General features: G+C 44.8%; 1 protein-coding gene across 3 annotated transcripts in view; it reads left to right on the top strand.

The window, feature by feature from the left end:
• Cemip (cell migration inducing hyaluronidase 1) overlaps nt 1–20,792 on the top strand; it is a 169,188-nt gene that overhangs the window by 144,771 nt on the left and 3,625 nt on the right. For all 3 annotated transcript variants that reach the window (XM_046438539.2, XM_046438531.2, XM_058577597.1), the window contains 8 exons: nt 1,760–1,940; nt 3,170–3,385; nt 7,108–7,319; nt 8,170–8,355; nt 13,302–13,506; nt 13,677–13,763; nt 14,844–15,001; nt 19,254–19,354. In XM_046438539.2, the coding sequence (XP_046294495.1) occupies nt 1,760–1,940; nt 3,170–3,385; nt 7,108–7,319; nt 8,170–8,355; nt 13,302–13,506; nt 13,677–13,763; nt 14,844–15,001; nt 19,254–19,354 (1,346 nt within the window). The remainder of the gene's footprint in view (nt 1–1,759; nt 1,941–3,169; nt 3,386–7,107; nt 7,320–8,169; nt 8,356–13,301; nt 13,507–13,676; nt 13,764–14,843; nt 15,002–19,253; nt 19,355–20,792) is intronic.

Here is a 20,792-nt window from a genome sequence, read left to right as displayed (position 1 = left end):
TGGTTTCTTCCCTAAGGAAATATAATCCCTTGTGCTAGAGTCAGGACACAAAATATATACAGACGTAGGATGTCCCAGCTGAGTGGAGGTGCATATTGTAAGGGACTTTGCAAAGGCTGATTCTGGTCTCCTGGGATGTGAGCTAATGAGAAGTCCTTGTTTCTGTCTCACATAAGAGATATAGCAGTCCCTTCCATCACTTTGATAAGTGACTCTGGGTCTGCATATTAAGGATTTCATGGCAGAGAGTTCCCAGCCTCCTAGGGCTGGAATGTTCTGCTGAATCCAGAGATGGTCTGAAGGTTCTGTCAGATTCAGAAAGGTTCTTCACACTGCATTTCAAAGCAGGAACCTGGGACTGTACAGTCCCAATCACAGTAGATTCATGCTGAATAGAACTGGGTTAGAGTCTGAAGATAAAGGTAATATATAATTTAAGTTTAGAGCTTACAAGAATGGGCTGTCCCTAAAATACCTTCAATGGTAAAATGCATGGAACCACTCCATGAGAATCAGGATTCAAGGTGATAGCATTAATAAGTTATAAATGTAAACACATAAAAATGCAAGGAGCTTGTGGTGTCCACTGAAGTTGGGTTGAAAAGATCGGTGTGATCAGGGACTTTTTTCCAGAGTCATGTTGGAATGGAGGGGGCCCAAGTTGGGAAATGGGATAGTGGTCTTCTAAGCAACAGATCCATATCTGTTTTCTACTCCTTCTCCCCACCCTTTTTTTATGTTCCCTGTAGAAAGTTACCAACACAAAGGAAGAGACACCAGTATAAGCACAATGCTAGACTTGAAGGCCCAAGTGCCAATAAAGGCCACAGGAAGCCCATTTGGTACCTCGTGGGCCCTGGCTCCGTATAATCTGCTCAGGAGTCTGAGGCAAATGGGAGCAACCTCTGAGCAACCTCCTCCTGCCAGGCCAAGGCAGTTTCTAAGTCTGGTTCTTCTCCAGCCCTTCCCATATTCTTTCTCCTGTCTTCTGGGTGTCAGGATTTCTTGGGACCCTCTGTCACTCTTGCTTCTCAGCAAGGGCTGTCTTTGTTTTAGAGATGCTTGGAAGATTGCATTGCAAATATTTTTTTTATCACCTTCCATTCTGTGTCTTCTTTTCCCCTCAATTTCCCAGGCCACATTGCCAATTGAAAGGCTTATTCACAAGGAGAAACTTCTGAGTCTTAATCTGATTACATTGTTATAGCAACTAAAACTAAGGCGTTAATGAGTAACAGTACTCCCTTCCCAGTGGATATAATATTGGCACCCTCCAGTAGCATTTATAGTATTTACCCAATGATTCTTCATATGATGGAAAAGTTGGGGGAAATATTTGAATAGAGGGCCTTCCCCTAAGCCTCATGCCAGCAATTAGATGAATATTTATTTGTCCACCCATCATCTACCCATTCACCTATCCACCCACCCACCCATCCATCCATCCATCAATCTGTCCATCCATCCACTCATCCACCCATCCATCTACCTATCTATCCTCTTATCCACCCATCCATCCATCCATCCATCCATCCATCTGTCCACCTGGTCATTCATCCAGCAATCATTCATTAACACTTGCTATGTCAATACATGCTTTCTCAGTAGATTAATTAATGAATCAATAATGATTTGGGGTTGGGGAAATTGCTGGGGGTGGGGACCAGGACTGGTTTTCCCCAGAAAGTTTCTCCTGCCACCCTCCTCAGAAGAGATAAACATGGCATTCAAACTGATGGCTGACTTCCTAACTCCACAGGAATTTTCCAATTAGAGGAATCCAGTTCTACGATGGCCCCATCAACATCCAGAACTGCACCTTCCGAAAGTTTGCTGCCCTGGAGGGACGGCACACCAGTGCCCTGGCCTTCCGCCTAAACAATGCCTGGCAGAGCTGCCCTCACAACAATGTGACCAACATTGCCTTTGAGGACGTCCCGGTAAGTGAGGTGCCAGGACAGCCTCCTGACCAACCCAGACTTTGGATGGTGATTCACAAGTCCCCCAGGGCTTGGAGATTGAGCTGTTGCCACCACCACAGGGGTTGAATAGCCTCCTCCAAGTAGGCTGGGCCATGTCCCAGTTAGTTCTGTTTCCAAACTGGAAAAGTACAAGCATAGGTCACCCCATGGGTCAAGTCTTGGTAAGTGCCCGCTCACCCTCCCTGATTGGAACCCACTTATGCCTCAGCAGGAACTGTAGGATGGACTTAGTTAGGGTTCTGAGGCTGTTCCTCCAAGGCTTTGACATCCTGGGTCTGGTGACCAGACCACCTGAGTTGGCAAAAATAATCTAAACCCCAGCAGTTTCCAAGGGAAGTCTTTGCCAAAGATGTCCTGTTTAATCTCACCCTGAGAGAAAAGTGTAAACAGGGGCCTCCTGGCCATAGCAGAGCCAGCAAACTAGGAGCAAAAGGTGAGGAGATCAGAACAGGGCTGCTAGTGACATCAGGCAGGTCCAGATCTCATGGCACATTTTCTTTGGGTTATGGATTCCCAGGCCTTTCCCTCCTCCCCTTCCCTTCTTCTTCCTTCTTGCCCCCTTTCTCCTCTTCCCTGCTCCTGCCTCTTCCTGTTTGCCAGTGACAACTGGCAGGATGTGAAACTTAAGTGACTTAATTTCTTCACTCAGGCCACTGAGAGCTTGAAAGAGGTGAATTGCTGAAATTTTGAAGGGCTTGTGCTGCAGAACTGTGACCCAGAAACACACCACACAGCACACTCAACCTTTACATACACGTCGTACACCCCGTGTGTGTACATATCCTTATACAAACATTCACCATCCCGTCCCCACCCTTCTCACACACACACACACACACATATTCTCTCTCTCATTGCTAGTCCCCCTCCTCTCTTCCCATCTGTGCAGGAACTGTAGGCTGGACTTAGGGTTCAGACCCATCTCGAGGTCACCATGGCAACCAGCCCTCCAGTGAGCAGAAGCCAAAGTTACATGCTGGGTCTGAGAGTGAGGCATAGTGAACTTTGGCTGTTCTTCCGGCTCCATAGCAGAGGTCAGCCATGCGGTTTCCTACAGTGCCCAAGAGCATCTTTGGTTTGGCTGGTTTGTAATGTCAGCGGAAATCGGAAACTTCGCCCTGGCCTGATGACGGCTATAGCTTCCCTTCACCTTCTGGCCCAGCCTAATTTTCCTGGGATCTGTTCAGATTACTTCCAGAGTGTTCTTTGGAGAGCCTGGGCCCTGGTTCAACCAGCTGGACATGGATGGGGATAAGACATCCGTATTCCATGACGTCGATGGCTCTGTGTCTGAGTACCCTGGTTCCTACCTCACCAAGGATGACAACTGGCTGGTCCGGCATCCAGACTGCATCAATGTTCCTGACTGGAGAGGGGCCATCTGCAGTGGGCGCTATGCACAGGTGGGAATGCCCCCTGGGGTGGGTCACTCCCTCACACACTCATGCAATACATACTCAGTGAGTGCCTGCAGTATGTCCAGCTTTGCGTTGGGCCAAAAAGAGATACAGAATTCTTTTTTTTTTCTTTTTATTTCTTCGTTTTTATTTTTCCCCACACCTAGAAGGATTTTCACAAAATCAAAATTGAAACACTTTGTAGCAGAATGCTTAGATTTAGGGTTAAATGTTTGGATTCAAGTAAGGCTCTAGCACTTACTATGTGACAGTGAGCAAATTGCTTCTACTCTTGATGCTCCAACTTCTGCATCTGTAAAATTGGGATAATAGTTGAACCTTCTTAATGAGATTTTAGAGGTGACTTCGGATGGTGAAAATAAAATCAATGCCTCATCTGCCCTATGCAGTAGAAATATAATGCAAGCTGGGTGCAGCGGCACATGCGGGTAATCTCAGTGACTTGGGAAGCTGAGGCTGGAGGATTGCAAGTTCCATGTCAGCCTGTACAAGTTAGCAGGACCCTGTGTTGAAAAAAAGGTCAGAGGAGATATAGGTCTGTGGTAAAGCACACTTAGGTTCAATTCCCAGTATTGAAAAAAAATAAAGAAATAAAATAAATTTAATTTAATAATAGTTTGTATAAGTATACTAAAAATACTCTCTCAACATGTAATCCACATAAAATTACTGATGAAATACTTTACTTTTTTCTGTTCTAAGACTTCAAAGCCCTACATTTATTTTATATTTATAGCTCACTCATTTAGAATGTCAATTGGCAACAAAATAAAAAGTAGGCACACCAAAACTATCAACTTGTGTTTAATAGGAAAAAGATATTTTACATTGCTTTGGTTTTGAAGCTTAAATTAATTAAAATAAAATTTAAAAATCCAGTCCTGAGCCACACTGGCCTTATTTCCAAGCCAGTGGCTACTGTAGGGGACAATGCAGGTCTGGATAGCACCAGGAATGGGGCAGGACCATAAGTATGAGTTAGCCATTATTGTGGTATTATTACTGCCATTATTTAGATGAATGACTGATGAATGCATAAAGAGGGAACCCTGAGAAAATGAAGATTTCTCAGATGAAGAGGGGAAGCGTAGCGAGTGGTCCAGGGGGGAAGTAGATGTGTATGAATGAAGGAGCTGTCTCATGGCTCCTCCTAATAAGGCCAGCATTTTTATTGCCACTACAGGTCAAGAATTGGGGCTTTAGAGTACAGCTAAATGCAGTTTGGGGGGTAAAGAGAGATAGCAGAGGGAGTTAGTGCCAGGCTGAGGGGAAGCGTCACAGAGGCAAAGTAGGCACAGGGTGCAGCTGAGGAAGCAGGTACCAAAGGTGGGAGGGGCTAGCATTAGCAAGAGGAGGGACCAGAGGAAAGCAAGGGCAGGGGGCAGGGGCAGGAAGGAGAGTGTCTCTTTCTGCAGGAGACAGTGAGGTCATGTGTTGAGAATTCAGGGAGTGGGCCTAAGGAGGATGGCCTGCAGAGAGTGATAAAGATGCAGAAGAGGGATGTGGAAGAGCTGCTGAAGAGCGTGGAAAATGTTGGCAAGAGTCATGGGGCAGGAGCGCCTGGTGGTGTTGAAAACCCGATGGAGATCAGAGCTGGTGCATTTGAGAGGCACCTCTCTCCCAGGCCAAGGGGTTTTCTCAGCTGTGCTCAAGAGCCCTGGGAGAAGAGGTGGAATGATCCAGGGCAAGGATTCTGCTGTATGTGTGGATAAGGCAAGGGCCAAGATGCTAATGGGAATGAGTGGTTGATGGGCTGGTCTAAGGAGGATAAGAAGGGAGGTAGAGTCAGAGGGGAGCTGATAGATGGAAATCATGGCTTGGATAATTGAAGGATGACCAAATCCTCCAACCATGTATCCACACTCTTGGCAATAAACAGCATCACTGTGCTAAGACTTGGTGTTGTGCTGGGCACTATAGCACACAACTGTAATCCTAGCCACTTGAAAGGCTGAGGCAGGAGAATCACAAGTTCAAAGCTAGCCTCAGCAACTTAGCAAGACTGTCTCAAAATAAAATGTGAAAAGGGCAAAAAATATAACTCAGTGGTAGAGCACCCCTGGGTTAAATTCCCAGGACTGGGGGAAAAAAAAGACTTGGTATCCTATGTGAGGCCTTCTTTTTCCTTCCCTCCCTGTCTTTCTGATACATTGCTTATCTTCTGAAGAAAAGGGCTGATTATCAGAGGTTGCTGGGTTATCATAACTGGCTACTGGATAATTATTACTAATAATCTTCGTGTTATAGCTTAGAACGTGCTTTAACAGCTAAGCATGGTGGTACATGCTTGTAATCCTAGCTACTTGGTAGGCTGAGGCAGGAGGATCACAAAGTTGAGGCCAGCCTAGGCAATTTAGCAAGGGCTTGTCTCAAAATAAGAAAACAAAAAGGGCTAGGGATGCAGCTCAATGGTAGAGCACTAACCTAACATGCATAAGGTTCTGGGTTTAATCCTCAGAACCACAAATAAACAAAAATATTTAATAGACCTTTTACCTTTTGATGTCCATGGCAAGTCTATAAGGTGGGCAGGGTTGGAATTTCTCTATCTTTGTCTGTGATAAAAACTAGAGGGGAAAACCCTTTCTTTCCAAAGGCATAACTTTATTATACATTGTGTGATGGTCTCTTTTAGCCACAGCTTTACAGGTTGTTAGTCAACTTTTTGTCACTGTGATAAAATACCTGAGAAAAAACTTAAAAAGTGGAAAGGTTTATTTTGGCTCATTTTTCAGTCCATGGTTGTCCGGCTCCATTGCTCTGGGCCTGAGGTGAAGCAGAACATAATAGCAGAAGAGTGTAGCAGAGGAAAGTTACTCACATTGTGACACACAGGAAGCAGGGAAAAAGGGCCTGGGGACAAGAAATACCCTTCCAAAGCATGCCTCCAGTGACCTACTTCCTCCAGTGAGGCCCCATTTCCTACATTTTCCACCACCTCCCAATAGTCCCTTCAATTATGAACCCATCAATCCAATGATGAGATCAGAGCCCTCATGATCCAGTCACTTCCCCAAAGTTCCAGTTCTGAACACATCTGCATTGGAGACCAAGACTTCAACACATGAGCTTTTGTGGGACATTCCAGATTTAAACCAAAATGGATGTCACACTACAAATATGGGACTTAACATAAAACAGGACAATGTTTTAAACGAAGGCTGGTCCCTGGGATTCAGTGGCTGATAGTATTGCTTTCAATGTTTTTCTCTGAATGAGACACCATGCACTCATCCCGTGCACATAGGCTGACCACAAGGGACAGACACTAGAGTCAGAGGTAGAAGTAGGGCAACACACTCAAATACAGTCAGAGCAACGGTCAATTAAGCATCAGCTGCATTTTCAATAGAATTAGAAAAGTCTTTTCGCCCTTATTTCTCCTTCCACATGTCCTTCCTTTTACCAGAATACGTCATCTGAATACTAAGCAAACTCTCCCCAAGTGCTACTTAACAGAGCACTTTTTTTAAAGATGCACAGAAAGCATTAGCTGGATTATACAGTCCTGCTTGGGCTGCATCCACCCAGCAGAAAGAGATGTCCCCTTATTTGGCCTTCCTTTCATTCAAGCCTTCTAAAAAGGGCTCTGTGAAGAGAAAGTGCTTTTGAAACTGCTGTCTTTAGTCAGATGTTAACCAGACGCTGCTCCTGGAATAATCCCTTGTAATCGCCTCCTTGTGCATTTCCTTTTTGGGTTTTAAAAGATGTACATTCAGGCCTACAAGACCAGCAACCTGCGAATGAAGATCATCAAGAATGACTTCCCTACCCATCCTCTTTACCTGGAGGGGGCCCTCACCAGGAGCACCCATTACCAGCAGTATCAGCCAGTCATTACCTTGCAGAAGGGCTACACCATCCACTGGGACCAGACGGCCCCTGCTGAGCTGGCCATCTGGCTCATCAATTTCAACAAGTGAGTGGGTGACCTGGGGATGGCTGTGCCAGCTGAGCACAGACAGTGGTGACAAGGCTAAGCCAATGTGATCCCTGCAGGAGGCATTGGAGGGTTCAGATCCTTCAGGAGTTAAAAACAGGTTGAGCCCCCACTCAGCATGGGTGACCTTGGAAAGACATCTAACCTTAGTTCCTTCACCTTTGTGGGGTGGGGATTGTATGACCTCACCAGAATTCAGAGAAGTAGTAAGATAATAAATGTGTAACAGGTATGTCACCCAGCATCTGCAATTACCAACCACTCAAGAAATGGCAAAAATGAGTAGATATTACTGTTGCTGATTCACAGAGAGGGAAATGAAGATCTGTGAGGGAAACTGACTAGGCCAAGGGCATCTGGATCCTCTTTTTTGTGTTTAAGTTCAAGTGTTTTCTTTGTGCATTATTTGCTTGTCACACTACCCTTGTAAGACAGATATTTATCTGATGCAAAAAATGAGACCTAGAGATAAAATGGGCCCTACGGTCCTGACCAGGAAGGGGATGAACCTAGATCCCTCATGTCCTGTGCTTTGAACTGTAGTCCAGTTGAAAGAATGCCTTTCCCAACCAAAGTTCCATAGGGAGCACCCCCAGCACAGGCCTTGGAGCCCACAGCCAGCCTACTCCAGTGGGCCTCCATGCTCACTGGAAGCTGCCACCTCTACCTCTCCTCTTGAGCACTCAGGGACTCAGTCATTACCCATTACCAACAGCAAGATCTTCTCAACATTTCCCATACAAAAATTCTTTGGTGTCTCTTGGAGGGCACCCCAGGTCCCTAGGGCCTGGACATCCTTGCTTGGAACTGATTCTACTTCTGGTCCTAGGGGCGACTGGATTCGAGTGGGGCTCTGCTACCCACGAGGCACCACATTTTCCATTCTCTCGGATGTTCATAATCGCCTGCTGAAGCAAACATCTAAGACGGGCACCTTTGTAAGGACCTTACAGATGGACAAAGTGGAGCAGAGCTATCCTGGCAGGAGCCACTACTACTGGGATGAGGACTCAGGGTAAGGAGACTCCCACTGCCTGTGGGGAAGTGACTCGTTCTCATTTTGTCCCCCTGGCCTTTCCATAATCCTAAAAACAACCAGGTAGTAAATGCCAGCTAATGCAGAACACTTTCCTATATGCTTTTTTTTTTTGGTGCTGGGGGTTGAACCCAGGGCCTTGTGCATGTGAGGCAAGCATTCTACCAACTGAGCTATATCCCCAGCCCTTCCTATATGCTTTGATCCTAAGGCTGACTGTATCATGCACATATTTCTAAAGCTGTCAAGTCTAGGAAAGAACTAAATACTCTATTAAATATACCTGTGGATTGTAGGGAATTTACCCACCCCCCCCCCATAAAAAAAGTGAAGGCATCAAATCTGAATTACAAATAAAAACAAAAACATGCATTATTCTAAAAAAAAAAAAAAAAACACCCAGTCACGACAAATGATATTATACCTAATTTATAGATGGGCAAAGAAGACACAAAGAAAATAGGAGTAACTTACTCCAAGATCTCAGCACAAACATGGCTGGATTTGAACCTACAACCATCTGTATCCAAAGTCCCTCAGCCTTTTGTTAAACTACCCTAGATTCTATTTAGCAGAAATATGATGGAAATAGAGTATCTGTTCATGGCAACAAGGGAGCTATTTGGTCCCTTTCCTTAAATGGAAATTTAGTTTAGTGACATAAGAATGTCAATACATCTTCAATGTGATGAAGCTGATGATCGGAAACCCTCAAGCCAGGGTAAAAAGGTCATTTATGGATATTTTTCTATTCTCTTTTGTGGGAGGAGGGTACTAGGGATTGAACCCAGGGGTGATCCAACACTTAGCTACATCCCCAGCTCCCAGCCCTTTTAATTTCAGTCTTGCTAAATTGTCAAGACTGGCCTTGAATTTGCAATCTTCCTACCTCAGCCTCTTGTGTTGCTGGGATTACAGGTGCCAGCCACTGCACCTGGCCCATTTTTCTATTCTTATTTTAAAGTCCATGAGAAGTAAATAGAAACCAGGTGTTGCGTTTTTTTTTTTTTAAGAGAGCTATCCATTCAATGAAGGGAAAATTAAATTAAATTTTAAAGGTCAGAAGTACAAGGACAATGTTGGGGTTGAGAAACAATAAATAATGCCCCCTTTTCCTGCATAAGTTCCAAGGCAACTGTGGGGCAGACCGGATAGCAGGTGAAGAGGACACTTCAGTTGTTCAGTTGTTCTACTGATGATGAAGCTACTGGAGGACAGAGCTTCCCAACACTGTCCCCAGTTTTACCCACCTGGCTGGGCCAGTACCACACAATCATAGGCCCAGCCCCCAAAATTTAGGGTATAGAAGGGTAGATGGGGCAAACCATATGCCCCAAACCCATCAATCAGATGAGAAGTGGACAAAGGATGGGTCCAGGAGTATCTAAAAAAATTCCTGTATATAAAAGCTAGAGGAGTTGGAATTAGATATCCCACACACACAAGCGGAAAGTATTATCATTAAAAAAACAAATGTCAATGAGTCCCTGTGACATCATCCATGCATATTTTCTTCTTCTTTTAAGATTGTGGGAAATGAGATGCCCCAAAGATGTGAGTTTTTTTCCAGTGGAAACTGCCACTAAATGAATCAAATGTCTTTGATCCAAACTTTTGGAGTTATTTGGGTTTTTTGGTGTTGGAGATGGAAACCAAGGCCTCATGAAATCTAGGCAAGCACTCTTATTGTGGGATAACTAGCACCCTGCCAGGGTAGGTTCCTGCTCAGGAGATGTGAGTTGCCTGGGAAGAAAAAAGTCTGAAATAATTAGTAAGAAATAGAGATAGAGCTAGAAACTAGATAAAGCAGAGCATCTGATAGGTCTTCTAGTCCTGATAGGAGGAGTATATCAAAGGCAGGGATAAGATTTCAGCGGGAGGAGTCTTGCTTCTCTGGTGTGGCAGGGGTCTTGCAGTAAACAGGTTGACTGGCATTTTGGCAAGCCACACCCGTCTCCAAGAGGCTGTGTGGCTCTAGCGGGTCACACCATCTCCGATGCTATGCTGGCTTGTGATGGAGCTGGGTAGGAAGCCGCATAAACCAGGCTTCTCAAACCAGCAGGGTTGCTGCTGGGAGTTCTCGATACCAGGCTTTCCTGCCTAATGGCTTCAACATCATTTGAGTTCATGCACAGTTCACATATGGGTCATGGATGGCTTCTGGCACACTCTACCACTGAGCCACATCCGTAGCTCCTGATCAAAAACATAGGTTTTTAAAACCTATGATTTGTCCCCTTGTCACCTTTAGGCAGGTTTTGCTGCATAATTTAACCTTGTTTTGGGTAGCTAAGAGTATCATTTTGCCTACTGTTTATTAAATGATGCTTTAAAAATCAGTGATGTCCCTGGGGACTATAATCTGGGTAAAATGAGATGTATTTCCTATGAGGAAGGGTTCAATTACTTGGACTTTTTTTCATGCCTGGGACTGTGTTTAATCTTTCTGCCTTCTAACTTCTTTATTTCTTACTAGATTCAGAGCACCTACTCTCAGTAGCTATCTTCTAATCTATCATGGGCTGGGATATGTGATTACTAGCTTGTTATAATTAGGGATGAAATGAAAATAAGTAGGCTAAAAAGGAGGAGATTCCAAAGTATGAAGTATATATGCTGTGGATTGTCTGTTTTTAAAGATTAAGAAAATACTCAAGTGGTTTTAGCTGTGTTCTGAACAACTGAGTTTGCTTGATGCCACCTAAGTGGGCTATTACCAAATTATAAGCAAGCCTAGTACTGAAAGTACCATGGATAGTGCTGCTCTCAAATATCACCTGATCATGGCCAGGGGCTTACTGTCATCAGGGTTCATGCTCCTTCTATGCCCCCCAGGGCCTTGCAGCTCAGGTCTGCCAACTAGAATACATCCAAGTTGCAATTCAGGATGAGAGAAGGCAAATGCCGTCTTTAAAATAAGGAGCATGGGCTAGATGGTCTTGTAGGTCCCTCCCAGTTCAGATAATCTGCTGTATTCTGGCAACAATGTAGCCCTTTATCCCCTGTTATATTTTGGCAACAGATAATCTGCTGTATTCTGGCAATCTACTGTATTCTGAATGCTGCTAAATCTTGTGCAAAAGCTGGGAGCCAATCCCACTTCTGCCCCTTGGTTCCCTGGTATGGTTTCCAGAGGTGTGTGAGAGCCCCAGTAGGATGTGACCATGGAAGGGCTGGGGATATAGCTCAGTTGGTAGAGTGCTTGCCTTATAGGCCCTGGGATCAATCCCTAGCACCACAAAAAAAAAAAAAAAAAAGATGTGACCATGAGAAGCCTGAGCTGCCTTCCTCCTAAACTCCTTAAAGGAAACTTGCCCCGCCTCCTCAGCTTCCCTTCTGACAGAGCAGGGAATGCATACTGTCCAGGCTCTACTCCCAGCCCACCAGCTTGAGACCTCTATAGCTACTGGTTCTATTTTATTCAGGGCTCGCTTAATGCAAGAAACAAAGTTTATTGATGTTAATGTCTAGAATCATGAAGCCACTTAGTGAGCTCAAGTCAAATGAAGAACACCAGCGAGTAGGAGGGTGGATGTGCTGGGGAATGATATTGGCCAAATTATATTCTTATATTGTGTGTTCGAATGAATGTATAACAACAAATCCCATCATCATATACAACTATGATGCACCAATTAAAAAATGTGGAAGAAGATGGAGGTCCCACTGAGAGGAAATCAAGGCTCCTTCTCACATTCTCATACATGCACTTCCCCCCCACACACATGCTTAGCCTCTGTATCTGCTTCTTGCCTCAAGCCTTCCTCTCCAGATTACTCAGGAGGCACATGGCACAAGATGGCTACCTCAGCCACAGTCCATGTGGACTTTCAGTTCGGACCAACCAGTAGTTAAAAGACCCACTGGGTCTTTTAATTCTAATTCACAAGAAGAAACTCTTCTTGGTTATCAGGTAGCCAATAAGCAGCTGCTCTGCAAGTCCATTGTGTGCCCTGGTCTGACCAGCTATAGTGTGATGAGGGATGGGAGCCATGACATCACGGCACAACCCAATGCTCAGGGCTTAGTGTCTCAGAGAGAGTGAAATCAGCAGAGAGTTGTGTGCTAGGTGTCCACACCACATCTTTTGATGTGGGACTCAGCCTGGAAGCATTTTTCTGAGCTAAAAGCACAATGATAATGAATCCCAAGTTAGTATGTGGCTTAGCCATAATCTGACTCCCTGTAATATTGGGTCAGCTTCCTTTACAATAATTATTATTTTAAATAAATTCTAAAATGATTTTTGGAATAAGTTATGGTTTGGGAAAAAAAGAGTGTTAGGAAGGGAGATAGCATTTCCTCATCACACACAATGATGAAATGGAAAATTCCAGCTCTGTCACTCCCCAGCTGTGTCGTCCTAGGCAAGTCACTTCACTTCTCAGGGCCAGTTTCCTCCTCTGGGAAGTCTGGATGATAACAGAACGCATTGGACAGGGTTGAGGATTAAATAAGTTCATTTATCAACTTATAATATGTGCATGGCATAGAGCATGCTATAATAGCCATCATTATTAGTTTCTTTTTCTTTCCTTTTTTTTTTTTTGTTTCAGTATAAGCACCCAGGGGTGTTCTATCACTGAGGTACATTCCCAGACCTTTTTATTTCTTATTTTGAGACTGGGTCTCTCTAAGTTTTCCAGGCTGACTTTGAACTTGAGATCATTTTGTTTCCTGCTCATCCCAGCTTCCTGAGTAGCTGGGATTACAGGCATGAGCCATTGTGCCTCGCTCATTATCAAGTTTTTCTTCAATGTACCTGCTTTTTATTTCTCCAACTGCATATGATCATTTGGCAGTCATGGGTCTGTTTTGTAAGGCCAACCAGGTCTCACCCCAGGGACAAGGACATGGTAAATGTTGTGGGTAGGGAGGAGGTACTGAAGGCCCACATGAACATCTGTGATACCTCCCATATGCAGGCTGCTGTTCCTGAAGCTCAAAGCCCAGAACGAGAGGGACAAATTTGCCTTCTGCTCCATGAAAGGCTGTGAGAGAATAAAGATCAAAGCTCTGATCCCCAAGAATGCAGGTGTGAGTGACTGCACAGCCACTGCCTACCCCAGGTTTGCAGAGAGGGCTGTAGTGGACGTGCCCCTGCCCAGGAAGCTTCTCAGTGCTCAACTGGTGAGTGGCGGAAGACAGCCTGGACCCTCTGTCTCTGTGGGCCCAAACTCAGTCAGGCTCCACTCTAGACATGTCCTGCTCCAGGAACTGTTTCCTGTTGTGGGGTCAGCGGTCACTGAGGGAACAACTACTCAGATCTGATAACATCTTGGGTTGTATTTGTATTCCAGAAGACAAAAGACCACTTTTTGGAGGTGAAGATGGAAAGTTCCAAGCAGCACTTCTTCCACCTTCGGAACGACTTTGCTTATATTGAAGTAAGCAGTGCTGATCCCTGTGGGGTCCTCATTAGCTCCATGAAAGGCAGTATGTCATTTTCTAGGGCTGTTGAAATAAGTTATCATGACCCATGCAGCTTAAGGCAAAGCAAATTACTCTCTCACAGTCCTGGAGGTCAGAAGTATGAAATCTTAGAAAGGGCTGGCTTCTTCTGCAGGTGCTGAAGGAAATGCTGTCCGGTGCTGCTGCTGATCCTTGGCAAACCTTGGTTCACAGGCACATCATTCCAACTTCTGCCCTGTCTTCACAAGACTTTCTGTCCTGGGTGTCTGAGTCTCACATCCTGCTCTGCCTTTATAAAGGCACCTTATCACTGGGTCAGTGGTGCTCACCTATAATCCTAGCAATTTGGGAGGCTGAGGCAGGAGGATGGCAAGCTCAAGGCCAGTCTGTGCAATTTAGTGAAATCCTGTCTCAAAATAAATCATAAAAAATGACTGGGGATGTAGCCAGTGGTAAAGTGCCTTTGGATTCAATCCCTAGTACCAAAATAATAATAACATAAAATAAAATAAGGACACCTATCATTGGATTAAGGACCCACCCTAGAAATCCTAGATATTAATTTCATCCTGAGATCTTTAATACTAAGTTGTGTGTGTATGTAATTAATACATCTACAAAGACACTATTTCTTTTTTTCTCCTCTTGATACTGGGGATTAAACTCAGGAGCACTTCACCCCATCCCTAGCCCTTTTTATTTTTCATTTGGGGACAGGTCTTGCTAAATTGCTAAGGCTAGCCTCAAACTTGCAATCCTCATGCCCCAGCCTCACAAGTGGCTGGAATTACAGCATGAACCACTGTACCTGTCTTGAAAGACACTATTTTCTATATAAGGTCACTTTCACAAACTCCAGGTAGACCTATCACTTGGGGACCACTGTTGAACCCACTACAGAGGGCTCTAGGGAATTAAGGAGGTTTAAGGCTTGAATAACCACATAGGCAACATCTGTCTTCAGGGTTTGCATGGGAACCCCCCAGGCAGGAGCAATCCAGGTATTGGCTGCCTTCAGGGTCCCACCTCAAACCCATATTGCTCTGGCTCCGCAGGTGGATGGGAAGAAGTACCCTAGCTCGGAAGATGGCATCCAGGTGGTGGTAATTGATGGGAGCCAAGGACACGTGGTGAGCCACATGAGCTTCAGGAACTCCATCCTGCAGGGCATTCCATGGCAGCTTTTCAATTACATTGCAACATTTCCTGACAAGTAAGTCCATGTCTCTGTTTCTGAAACTGTTTTAGTGGCACAACATACCCATGGACTGGGGCCCCATCCCTCTTACTGAGCCTTTCATTATGGTTCCCAGTCTGGAAAAGCTCAGGGAGTCCTGACAGTCGGCCCACAGATCACTGGTGCTGGATTGGGAAAGCATCATGCCTGTGAATGCTCATGTTGAAGCCAGAGTTGTTGGAATGTAGGTCAGGCTGAGGAGGACAGGCCTGCCCCCTTACAAATGGGAAGGCTCCCTGTCCTTCTTCCCCATTACTACACACTCTCCCGTGATGATCTCATCCCCTCCCACACCTTCAATAAGATCTAAATGCTGGTGGCTTCTGAGTATCTCCAGCCTAGATCTCTCTTTCCTGAGCACCAGATGTTCTATCCAACTACTGCTTGGAGATTGCCACCTGGACATTCCCTGTGGAACTAAATTCTCTCTTTCTCTCTCTCTCTCTCTCCCCCTCCCTCCCTCCCTTCCTCTCTTTTTTGTGGTGCTGTGGATTAAACTTGGAGCCTCATGCACGCATGCTAGGCAAGGGCTCTACCGCTGAGCTACATCCCCAGCCCTCATCCTTTTTAATTATTTTTTATTTTTTGTATTAAAGATTGAACCCAGGGGTGCTCTACCACTAAGCTACATCCCCAGTGCTTTTTATGTTTTATTTTGAGTGTCAGATTTGCTGAATTGCACCAGCTGGCCTGGAACTTGTATTCCTCCTGCCTTGGCCTCCTGAGTCCCAGGGGTTACAGGCATCTGCCCACTGGCTCTTTCTATTTTTTTTATCTCCAAACCAGCCATTCTTTCTGTTTTCCCTGTTTTGATTACGTTGTCATCATCAATCTGGAATCTGGGCTTGGCACTTGACTCTTTTATTCCTTCAGTTTCTCTCTTCATTCCTAACATAGTACCCTGTCAATGCCACCTGGATTATCAATCCCCTGACAGTTCCCTCCACAGTGCCCTCTACCACTGGTCTATCCAACCCTTCCTTGTTGGTCACCAATACCATGGGCACAGTCTCCTAATAGGCCTTCCTCTTCCTATCTCCCCATTTTCTATATTGGCTGCTGCTCTGAGCATCTTAAATGTGGATCACCTGTGTCCTCTACTGAGCAATTATTCAGTACTTCCTTGCCACCTTCTGCATCTAACACACCTATCACCTCCTCAGTCTCCTCCAATCCAACTAAAAGTTCCCTACATGACTCACAGATGGGCGTGGTGGCACCTGTCTATAATTCTAGCAACTTGAAAGACTGCGGCAGGAGGATTGCAAGTTTGAGTGAGACTCTGTCTCAAGAAATAAAAAGGGCTAGGAATGTAGCTCAGTAGTTAACCCCTGGTTTCACTCACCATAGGAATGGGAGAATCATCTGTTGTCCATCAAGAGTATGGGCTTTGAGCTGTTGGTGCCATGTCTCACAGGCCCTGGTTAGTTAGGTAGATGTGGAAGTAACTCAGGAGTCCCAACCTAGAGGAAAGTCTAAGTTATTAGTGTGGTACATACCACACAGTAGCATATGAATGAAACCAAATGCACTTCCCAGATGCTCTGTGATGGGCACTGGGTAGAATGGATACTGAGATAATGCAGAATAACATTTTTGCTTAAACACATATAATGTCTTCTCCATTCTCTCATCTGATATTTCTTTAGTATTTCATCTTCTTCATGTGCAGATTTATACAGAGGATAAGATTAACCAACTTGGGAAAAAAATACATTTATCATCTAGAGATCAGACATATTTATGCCTTTTTTTTTTTTTTTGGTCAGAGAACTTTTTCTTAAGATGAAATAGGAATCAGAAGCTGGTAATAAGATATGAAAATGCAAAGCTGCTTTGTTTGAAATGGCATAATAGGATCTTTTCAGCCTGTGCAACAGCCCAAGTCCCTCCCTGGGGGGGACACTGTGGCTAGTATGAGCCAGGCCCTGGGCTGGGGCTGGGTACCTAGACAGGAATTAGGTACCATTGACCCCTCTCTGACTTCCTGGGAAGCCGCAGAAGCAAGATAGGTCCTTCCCTCCTATGGCTGCAGGCCCAATGTAGGCCTGCCCCACCCTTTCTCCCCTATCCACAGGGCCACCACTGGCCCCAGGGGCCCAGGGAAAGAAAAGGGCAGCTGCTTACAACAAAAATACCAAGAATGGCTCTGCGAGCTGCCTCTGCCTTTCCACCTCATTGGAGACTCTGTTGGCTGATGCAGGGGCTGAGAGGCCATGAAGATTACATAGAGGCAGAGATTCCTGACCTGGGCAGGCAGGATGGATTCTGGGTGATATTAGATAGTAAGAAAACCTGTCTCCCTGTCCCACTCTTGTGAGCTAACCCAGGTCACCTCCATAACCTTCATTAGAGCCCACCCCAGCAGGAAATCTTAGCCCAGCCATGGGATCTTAGCTTTTGTACTGAAATTAAACAACAGGGAAATGTTCTGGGAACAGAGCCTGCATCCATTGCCAAGGATGTGTTTGAGATGAGCCCTCTCTCTTTAAGGGGCCTCACTGCACCAATTTCCGTGGGATTCCCTCACCAGCCATCTTAAAAAGCCCAAGGCATCCTCAGCTCCCTTTTCATCTGATCTTATCACACACAAATCCTTTGCCTTTCAACAGCTTTTTTCTGCTCCCACTGGGACACAAATGGGGGTAACAAGGGGTTCCAAAATCCCATACAGTTTTTCCATGTCTGGACTGTGGTCTGTGTTTACAGAACTCCTTTGAGATGAGAGCTGGAAGCCCCATAGATCTCTTGCCCTGTTTTCTATTCTGGAAGGAGGTGCTCACTTCCCTGTCTGAGCCTGCCCACTATAGAGACTGTTTTTCTAGCACTTGAGGCTAAGTACAACCCAAAACAGAAAGAAGTGACGCCTTGCTCCCGAGTTGGACTTTTACAAGTTGGGATCTTCAGGCTGGGCATACCCATTGCTCCAGTCCTCTGCCCCTCCCAGGCACAGTTCCCCTTTGGCAGGTTCTCTCAGATACTTTGTAATTATTTATTCCATGTCACCATTTGCAAAACAGAAGCAAATCTTTTCTGAAAAGAGAGGGAAGTTGGGCTGGAGTTGTGGCTCAGCAGAAGAGTGTGAGGCTCTAGCATGTGTGAGGCTCTGGGTTCAATCCTCAGCACCACATAAAAATAAACAAAATAAAGGTATTATGTCCAACGACAACTAGAAAATAAATATTAAAAAAAAAAAAGAGAGGGATGTGACATGAACATAAGAGGTCAATCTGAGTATGTGGCAACTACACAGTGATCTTTCCAGAAAGATCTCAGACTGGGTCACACTCTTCCTGCAGCTCAGAAGAGGGTAGCTCTGGGCAACATAAAGCCTACGACCATGCAAAGAAGGCACCAAAAGAGAGGGCTGGGGTTGTGGCTCAGTGGTAGAGTGCTCACCTAGCATGCACGAGGCACTGGGTTCAATCCTCAGCACCACATAAATGTAAAATAAAGATATTGTATTCACCTAAAACTTAATAATAATTTTTTTAAAGGCACCAAAAGAAACATGGGTTCCAGGATAAATCTCTTAGCACAGGGATTCTTGACCTAAGTGCACACAGTCTTCTGGAGATCTTGTTCAAATGCAGATTTGGGGCCTAATGGTCAGCTGGGGGTGGATGTGGCATTCTAGTGAGCTCCCAGGTAATGCCGATGCAGCTGGTCCCCAAGACTCCAGTATTTTGGAACTCTGGATGGTTTTATACTTGACAGATGCTCCCCTCCTCTTCCCATGCTTCCCTCTTTCTCATTCCCTTTTTGCTTCTTCTACCTGTTCTGACTTTCTCCATTACCATATTTCTATCTGGTTCTCTCCAAACAGGGTGGAGAACATTCAAATGAAAAAAAAAAAGCATATTCAGTCCCACCATGAGCCCAGCTCTAGCATAGGTGCTGGTGGAGCAGCCGCAGATGCTGAGCTCCACATGCATACTCTGTCCTATTTGGGGACAGACATATAAAAGCCATAGCTGCATTTAGGCTTGAGAAGACCAGGAGCACTGGCTGTGGCCAGATGTGTGGGAGGGCTACTCAGGATGTTCGTCACCCTTTGGAAAGAGCCTGTCATCTCGGCATGCAGGAGAAGCTGCCCTTCTCAGATCCCTGGCTGGGCCCCTGGGCAATGCTCCCAGTGCCACCATTCGTGAGCCAGCATCCCTCCCGGGTACCTCTGACTCCAATTTTCTCTCTTGTTTAAGTCACCTAATCACCTCTTCTTCTTCAGTTCCATAGTTCTCATGGTGTCAAAGGGAAGATACATCACCAGAGGTCCATGGACCAGAGTGCTGGAAAAGCTTGGGGCAGACAAAGGTCTCAAATTGAAAGGTAAGGGTCCAGACTGGGGTTTAAACAGAACCAAAAAAGATTAGTGCCCAGCATGGAGGCTGATGTTATCCCTTATTTAGTCCAAAACATTCTTTCCCTCTAAACTGAATCCTCATTATTCCCAGGGGTCTACTGGAGTGGACAGGCAAGATGCCACTTATTTACATCCTTATGAGACAGAAAATTTATTGTAACTTGTGACTAGGCACTAAAAGATAATTGCTATAATTCTTCACCCATGTGCTCAGCAAGTGGCCTTTTTTTAAAAATTTATTCATTTATTTTTGTGGTATTGGGGATTGATATCAAGGGTTTGCTACTTCTGAACTATATAACTCTTTTTGATTTCTAGACAAGGTTTTATGAAATTTCTCAGTCAGATCTTGAACTTGCAATCCTCCTGCCTCAGCCTCCCAGTAGCTGGGATTATAGGTGTGCACTCCTGCACCTAAGCCTGTGAGTGGTCCTTTATTCAACGAAAGTATCACCAGGAAAGTGGCTTTGCCTAACTTTCCTACAATTCCCATTATCCAGATTGAAAAAGTCTCCATCTCCCTCAACATTCTAGCTATTGCCAATATTGTCACAGATTTTTTGTAGTTGGCAAAACTCTCCTTTGTCTTCTAAGAGAATGAAGAACTTTAAAGCCCAGAGAATCTATGTGGCTTGTCCAAGGTCTCGTAGCTCTTCTGTGATGAAGCCTAGCATAGGCTTCCTGGCTGTGCTGCATGATGGAGCTGAACAGGACAGAGGTGGCATGCTCCTGCCACAGATTATCCAGAGCAAGTCCTTGGGAAATTGTGAGGAAAGGGACATGATGACAGTGATCACTGCAGTTATTATTTAAGCTCAGTTTTGCACCTTGCTAAATAAAGCTTCATAATTATCTCACTCATTCAGTAGTGAGGTACTATTATTTCCATTTAAGATGAGGAAATCAAGAATTACAGAGTAGAGGAAAGAGACCAGAAGGAGGAAGAAGAGGGAAAGGGGAAGTACTAGGGACTGAAATTGACCAAATTATATTGTAATATTGTGTGCATGTATAAATATGTAACAACAAATTCCACTATTATGTCAAATTATAATGCACCAATAAAAATGGGGGAAAATGGGATTAGGATACAGATTCTAACCTTTCTAAATCAGAGCTAGGTTCTGAGCTACTGCACAATCCTGACTACAAAAGACAGCAAAACCAGTAACTCATCACGTGGATATTCATCCCAGGAAACAACCAAAGAAAAATCAGAAAAATGAAAGCCCTTCACGGCAGTCAGAAGACAACACAGAGGAAGAAAAGCATCCTAATAGCCCAGTCTAGAATTATTTTTCAGCTTCTCTCTTTTAAATTAAGACCCCTGTTGCAAAAACCTCATGTATGTAAGATGATTCAAGTCAAGTGGTTCTTGCTCATTGGTGATAAATGTGTGCTACC

The sequence above is a fragment of the Marmota monax genome, unplaced genomic scaffold, assembly GCF_021218885.2.
Source record: "Marmota monax isolate L192 unplaced genomic scaffold, Marmota_monax_Labrador192_F-V1.1 WCK01_AAM20220418_F8-fsc00005, whole genome shotgun sequence".
NCBI classification, from domain to species: domain Eukaryota; kingdom Metazoa; phylum Chordata; class Mammalia; order Rodentia; family Sciuridae; genus Marmota; species Marmota monax.
This window is presented reverse-complemented; position numbering and strand designations above follow the sequence as displayed.